The 8,043-nt window shown below is 33.2% G+C and overlaps 1 protein-coding gene across 1 annotated transcript; it reads left to right on the top strand.

Moving 5' to 3' along the window:
* Positions 1-5,328: 5,328 nt before the first annotated feature.
* LOC137833305 (zinc finger BED domain-containing protein RICESLEEPER 2-like) lies at positions 5,329-5,976 on the top strand. Its single transcript, XM_068641663.1, has one exon. The coding sequence runs from the start codon at positions 5,329-5,331 to the stop codon at positions 5,974-5,976; it is 648 nt and encodes a 215-aa protein (XP_068497764.1).
* The last annotated feature ends 2,067 nt before the right edge of the window (positions 5,977-8,043 follow it).

The following is an 8,043-nucleotide window of genomic DNA, read 5'->3' as shown; positions in this document are numbered from 1 at the left end:
CCCTCAGCTCCTTAGCCAACAACATTCCTGCTATCAAGGCCTCGTACTCGGCTTGGTTGTTGCTTGCCTTAAACGCGAACTTAAGGGCTTGTTCGATTAAGAGCCTGTTTGATCTTTCTAGAATGAATCCAACTTCGCTCCCTTGTAGGTTGGAGGACCCATTAACCGAAAAGACTCATTGGAAATCATTAGGGTTAGGCTGGGAGTCCTTGGATGAAAGCTCTACCATGAAGTTTGCGTATACCTGGCCTTTAATTGGCCCTCACAGTTCGTAGTATATGTCGAACTCAGACAACTCAATCGCCCAACGAACCATCCAACCTGTAATGTCAGGTTTTTGCATAACCTTACGGATGGGCAAGTTGGTCATTGCAATCACAGTAAAGCTTTGAAAGTATTGACGAAGTTGTCGAGCTGTGAACACCATAACTAGAGAAGCCTTCTCGATAGCTTGGTACCGAACCTTTGGTCCTTGTAACACCTTGCTTACAAAATAAACTAGCTTCTGCACCTTTTCCTGTTCTTGCAGGATAATCGAGTTGATGACCCGATCTGTTATTAAAAAATAGAGATGAATAGGAATACCTGGAGTCGGCTTACTAAGAACTAGGGGACTAGCCAAATATTCCTTTGGTTTGACAAAAGCCTTATCGTATTCATCAATCCATGCAAAATGATTATTCTTCTTAAGGCATTGGAAATAAGGGTACCCTTTTTTCTCCAGTGGCTAATAAGAAACGAGACAGGGCGGCCATGCGTTCGGTTAGCTGTTGTACTTCCTTCACATTAGCTGGACTTTTCATTTCTATAATTATTGTACATTTATCCGGGTTTGCCTCTATACCCCCCTCGGTTAACAGGAAGCCTAGGAATTTCCCTGCTTCAACTCCAAACACACATTTATCAGGGTTTAGCTTCATATTGTACTTTGCTATCGTGGCGAATAGCTCCTCCAAGTCAATAACTTTTATCATCATGATCTAATACAAATAATTTTTCATTTGAAGAACTTTTGAAAAATTGGTGTTCCTGACCATGATCATAAAAGTTAAAAGGATACTTAATTTTGGATGTTTTGGGAGAAAAATGGGTGTACTGTTTTCTTTATCTAAGAAGAGACTATTTTTAAGATAGGGAGAATAAAATGGTATATTCTGTCTACTAGACTTTTCCCCACAAGAAGAAGAATATTTATTAGAATCTAACATAGTGTTAGTGGCTAAGGAAGATTGAATGTCTACTAGACTTGGTTTATCATGAGTTGGAATGGTTGAGAGTGGGAAGAAGGTTCAAAACTAGGGTTTTTGGTATCATGATCAAGAGAATTAAGATGAAACTCAACAAAAGATGGAAAAGGAGAACGAATTTCTTAAATCTTGTCATCTCTAAATGGAAGTCTAGGTGGAAAAACAAAATGATCAACAAAAGAGATCTCCCCACGAGTCCTAACCCTAGATGTAGAAGATTCATGATTTTTCAAAAATTGAGTACATAGTCTTTAAAGTCCAGAAATCTCAATACTTGTGTTTTGTAACATTTTTTCAATTTCTTGATTTCTCTGAGAAAAAAAATTATGTATGTGATGATCATTCATTGTTGAATTTGAAAAGAAGAAAAGAGTTTACATAAAAGATTTAAATTCAACTAGAGTGAGAAAATTTTCAAAATTTTATTTTTGATTTTGGTGAAGTTAGTAAAGTATTCTAAGTGAGATTTTTCCAAGTTCACTCCTAGGAAAGCGAGGTGAGTCACTAGGACTACTTAAGTATCAGGATTTTCCCAGCTGGAGCTTACTCCAGATAGTGCTCACAAAAGTTTTCTCAAAGAACGTCAAAAAAAGTTTAAGTCCTAGTGTGTGTGAGTGGAAGAATGAAACCCTAAGACCAAAGGGAAGTCTTCTGCAAACAAAGAAACACCCTAAGTATCACAGAGATGTACAAAGCAAGAAAAGAAAAGAAAAAAAAAACAATACAAAAAATTAAAGAAAACAATAAAGAATGCAAGTGAAAGTAAAGAAACTAGATGAGTCCTAAAGTGAAAGTGCAATTGACACTGAGAGCTCGCTGCCACACTTCCACACTAATGCACGTATTACTATTACAAAGTTAACTGGGATTGCCTTTGGAGCATTTTCCCAAATAGCTGGTAAACAAATTAGACCAATAAAGAAGATTACACAAAGTTATTGGATGCTGCAACTAAAAAAATTGTGTGTAAAGTATTTGATGAAGATCTTCAGAGCAGCTTGTAGAGATGCTAAAGTGGTGAAGACAATGAATGATTTGCTTCTGAATTCTCTTTGGTCATTTTCCCTCTTTGATAAATCTTATCAATGCCAAGGTGTAAACACCACAAAGGTAGCTAAATCCATTTTTTGTAAGCACCAAAATCAACACCAATCATTATGTACTAGTGAAAGCCAAAATGAAAGCAATAAAAACTAAAATTTAGAAAGGTAAAATTCAAAAAGAATTTATGTGACAAATAGTGAGCGAAAGCCAAAAAAATTAACAAGTAACCATTAAAGCTAAAAAAAGGTTAGAAAAAGAAAAATGAACCTAAGAGTAGTTATAAAATAGAAACAAAAACCTAGAATGACTCTGGTACTGACTAATCCAATATTTTTTGTAATTTTTTCTAGATGTCACCAGGTTATAAGACTCAATTTTCTCACTAACAATGGCACTTCTAAAATTTATGGCGAATTTTTTATAATGAATTTGAGTCTCAAAATTTAATCATAACAAGGTAACACTATAAACAAGGTTTGGTAAAATTTTCAACACAAAAATTCTAGGGAATAAGACACAATAAATTCTAAACCGAGAGCTATTCACACATTGAATCACTTTTTGATGCACAATAAGCGTCTTGGCTTTTATGAATTTGATATTTTTTTTTTGTATTTTTTACGTGTCTTTTTAATTAGATCTTATCAACATATCAAAGCTCTCATAAATTTTTTCATGAGTTTGCAACGTAAAATGAAGTTAAAATAAAATTGGAAAGCTAGGTCAAAATTACACAAATTTGAAACTGAAAAAAAAAACTAAGAATCTAATGAATTGATGAACATTACAGCAAGACACAATGGAGATTATGTATAAGAGGTGTACCAATGAACAAATAGCACATAAAAAACTCAAGCATATAAAAATTAAAATTACACAAAAGCTTATACAATTATATTAAGTAGAAACATTTTCACAAACATGTGGTGTGCAGTCTAAGAGGTTATGGATCAAACACTTTGAAACAAAGCTGAAAAATGAATGCCTTGTAATTGATGACATGGAAGTCTATGACAGTACCTCAAATGCCTTGTAACCTTTGTATATTGGATCCTCATACAATTTTATATTTCCAAAGCTTTCTATTTCTTTATAAAAGTATTCATTCACACAAACTGCAACATTTTAATTACCTTCAATGTGTTAATTTTGTTGAGCAAGGTGCTTTGATGATTTCCAAATCAAGCTTTAAAGACTTGAAGGATTTGTTACTCTGTGTATGTCTTGTTTAGTAGATTTTGAATTGTTAATTTACACCTAGTTATGATCCAAGTTCCTTTGATTCTAAATCTCATTTGAAAGTTTTGTTTTCAAGTCTATGTTAATTTTAGTTAGTTGTTTCGTTTTTTAAATCAGTTGAAAAAGCATATGTTCAAAGTCTGGTGACTATAACAAGTTTTTCAACTGGTTGATTTATCGTGACAATCGATTGAATTACACTTAGTGTTTCTAAAATGTTTTAAAAATGATTTGTTTTCTTTTGTCTTTTCTATAAAGTCAAAACAATCGGTTATTTCTAGGGATGGCAAAGCGGGGCGGGCCGTACGGGCTGGCCCGTGGCCCGCTGGTAAAAAACACGGGGCGGGCTAACCTTTTTATCCCGCTAACCCACATTAGCCCGCCCCACATAACCCGTAGCCTGAGCGGGCCAGCAGCAGGGCGGGGCGAGCTGGCCCGCTAACCCGCAAACAAACAAAAAAATTAATTGGCACTGGTAGCAGGGCAAGTTGGCCAACTTAATTAAGTTTTCAAAAACATTTCAAAGAAACACAATCGCTCGCAGAGGCTCAGCTGCTACTCCAAACCGCACACCACGGTCCACACACAACGCTCTCTCTTCTCATTGGCAACGCCACCGCCGCTCACTCCGCCAGCACTATCGGTCGCTCTGCCAGCGCCTCCGCTTCGCATCGCCTACGACCACTCACTCCGCCTATCCTGCTGTTGCTCCGCTTCCACACCACTGCCGCTCCACTTCCACACAGTTGCTGCATCTGCTGTCGCCACTCCTCCTCCACCACACAAGGCAGGGTTTTTTTCTACAAATTAATTGGAGATTTGTATTTATGCAGTTTGGAATTTTGATATAAATTGGGGATTTGTGTTTATTTGATTTGAAATTTTGATATAAATTGGGGATTTGTGTTTATTTGGTTTGAACTTTTTATGTAAATTGGGGATTTGTGTTTATTTGGTTTGAAATTTTGATATAAATTGGGTATTTGGGTTTATCTGCATATAAATTAGGGATTCTATATTTTCCAACAGGATCTCAATTTGCAGATTGATTGTAATGGATGAGGAATGTAACATGCCTCTTTGTGAGTTTGAATTGGAGGAAGATGATAATATTGAGAAACTGTTGAACCTGGAAAAAAGAAAAGGGATAAGACTAGCACATCTGATTGTTGGAGGTATTTTACTAAGATTGGGGAGGGAAAGGATGGAAAAGAAAGGGCAAAGTGCAATAGTTGCAACAAAATATACGTAACTGATGGAAGAAAATATGGGACTTCTCATTTAAATCGTCATATTATGAAATGTGTTAAAATAAAATATGAAGATGTGGGTGAAATGATTTTGGATATGTAGGGAAAGTTGAAGGCAAAAAAAGTAGATTAAGTTGTACATCAAGAATTGTTGTCTAGTCTAGTTATTAGCCACAATTTGCCTTACAAATTTGTTGAGTATCCCGAACTTAGGACTTGGATAAACTACTTGTGTCCTGATGCAATTATGATTTCTAGAAACACTGTTAAGGTTGATATTGGGAGAATGTATATGAAAGAAAAAAATAATGCTTAAGGAATTGCTTTCTTCCATTCCTAGTAGGATATGCTTAACTTCTTATTTTTGGACATCTATTAATACTGAGGGTTTCATATCATTGACTGCACATTTTGTTAACCTGAATTGGAAATTAAGTACCAAGCTACTAAAATTTTGTTATATGCCTCCCCCTCACACAGGTTTTAAGTTGTCTAAGAAAATTAACGATTTTTTTACAAGATTGGAGACTATAAAAAAGGTGTTTTCTATGACTTTGGATAATGCTTTTTCTAATGATGTTCTCCAAAATACTTTAAAAAGTCAACTTATTTTGCAAAATGGTTTGATATGTGGTGGTGAATTCTTTCATGTTCGTTGTTGTGCACACATATTGAATTTAATTGTTCAAGAAGGATTAAAGGTGCTTGGTGATGCTTTGGACCAAAATAGAAATAACATCAAATATGTGAGGGGTTCGAAAAGTAGAATGGTGAAATTTAAACAATGCCTTGAAAGGTTTAGTGATATTGATGCATCATCTGGGTTGTGTCTTGATGTTCCTACAAGATGGAACTCCACTTATTTGATGATTAAAAGTGCTATTAAATATCAACGTGTTTTTGGAAGCTTGCATTTGGTTGATGAATCTTATAAATATTGCCCTACAAAGGAAGAGTGGAAAAGAGCTGGAAAAATTTGCAAGTTCTTGTTACCCTTTTATGATATCACTAACTTGATTTCTGCTACAAGTTATCCTACCTACAACTTGTATTTTTTACAAGTTTGGAAAATTCAGTGTTTGTTGATGGAAAATGTGAATGATGAAAATGTACTAATTAAGAACATGGCTAAATTGATTATAGTAAAGTTTGAGAAATATTGGGATGTGTTGTACTTGCATTTGCTACAATTTTAGACCCAAGGATGAAGTTAGAAGCATTGAGATTTTGCTTTGAAAAAATTGATTCACTTACTTGGGAACTAAAATTGGAAAAGATCAAGGAAAAATTATGCAAACTTTTTCCTGAATATTCTACCAAAGGTTTCACAACATCGTCAAGTGTTCAAAATAAAAAACAAGGACAATCTTCATTCTCATCATCTATGTCTAAACCAAGTCTTTTTTATGTAAGTTACTTGCTTTAATAATACTTATTAATGCACTTTAATTCATTTTATTTTTTTTGCAACACTCCATTATACTAACTTATTACATCATTATAGGAATTAAAAATGTGCAAGCTTCAAGTAGTTAATAAAGCTGAAAGGTCACAACTTGACACTTATTTGGATGAACCAACTTTGAATTTTGACTATTTAGAGCAAATGGATTTGTTAGATTGGTGGAAAAATAGTCAACGTTTTTCTGAACTTGCTTTAATGGCTAGAGATTTGTTGAGCATCCCTATAACCACAGTTGCATCAGAATCAACATTTAACATTGGTTATCAAATTCTTAACAAGTATAGGAATCGACTTTTGCCTGAAAACGTGGAAACAATCATTTGTACTTCTAGTTGGAAACATGGATTTTTCGAGGGTAATTCAATTATTTTAATTTATCTTATTTTTATTGTATTATTTTTATGAAAAATTAATTAATTAATTGTCATTGTTTTAATGTATGCATATGACGGGAAAGATTATAATTATGGAAAAATGGATGAAAGTTCTTCTAAGGCAGCATCCAATGTTATTGAAATGGAAGAATATCAGTAATATTTATGTTTAATGTTTTTGAATTAATGTTTATGTTTATGTTTAATGTTTTGGAATTAGGTATTTTAAATGTTTTGGAAGTGGAAGAATATTGATATTTGATTTTTATCTTAATGTTTAATGTTTTGATGTTTGATTATGTTTGAAGTGGAAGAAAAAAAATCAAGTTTGATAGTAACAAATATATAGGTTCAATTTGACAATTTTTCAAGAGAAAAAGTAAAAAATAAATAAATATTCAATTTAAAAAAAAATGAATGTGGGCTGGTCTGCAAATCCGCGGGTCGGCCCTTATGCGGGCGGGACAGAAATTCTAGCTCGCAATAACTTTGCGAGGCGGGTTGGCCCGCTTTGCCACCCCTAGTTATTTCGATAATTAAACTAGTTGTTTTATACGTTGCCTTTAATAAAAAAAAAAAATCAATCAAAGGTTTTTAACATAATTTTGTTATAGTTTTTCAAACTGTTTTTAACTATTTTAGTCAATGATCAAACAGTTTCAACCACTTTTTAAAGTCTATATAAAGTCTGGTTTTTTATCATTTGAAAAAGAAGAAGAGAGTTTTATAAAAAAAAAAAAAACGTTTTCAAAAGAAGATCAAAGAGATTTTACTCATTCTTGGACTCTTGGATCATTGTTTGTGTGTGAAGTAGGAATCTAGGTTTTCTATTATATTGTTCTACAATTTTGTAAAGTCCAAGTGTTGGCTAAGAGTGTTGTGTGTTCTTGAGGAGTTCAAGATCAACATTTTTTTTGTATTGTTTGTAATCTAGTTTTGATTGCATAGTGAATTCTCAGTGGTTAGCTGAGGACTAGATGTAACTCTTGGTTAAGAGTAGACCAGTATAATAATCTCTATGTGTGAATCTCTCTTTTCTTACTCTAATAAACTGCTTTAGATACTGTTCTGTGTTTTATGTTGCATTAAACAGTCAATTGTTTTTCAATAAAACAACTTGTTGATATTTCTTAAAGAATTGTTAATCTGTTAAGTAATTCAATTGAACAGATAAATCAATTGATTGATTTTACAGATTTTTTCACTCTAGTTCTAATTTTTGCAAAAATCTTGCGAAAACAATTCATCCCCTCTTATTTAGGTCATACATTCTAAAAAATTTCATAATGGTGAAAAAAATAAGATCACAAACTTTTCCTACTTTTTGTACCCAAGACAAATAAACTCAAAGATGAATAAACTTTACCTTTTAGTCCCCATATTTAAAAGAAATTATTTTAATCTTTAAATATATTATTTTTAAT

This window comes from Phaseolus vulgaris, chromosome 6 (assembly GCF_000499845.2).
Source record: "Phaseolus vulgaris cultivar G19833 chromosome 6, P. vulgaris v2.0, whole genome shotgun sequence".
Lineage (NCBI taxonomy): Eukaryota > Viridiplantae > Streptophyta > Magnoliopsida > Fabales > Fabaceae > Phaseolus > Phaseolus vulgaris.
The sequence above is the reverse complement of the archived record's forward strand: the minus strand, read 5'-3'. Positions and strand labels throughout refer to the sequence as shown.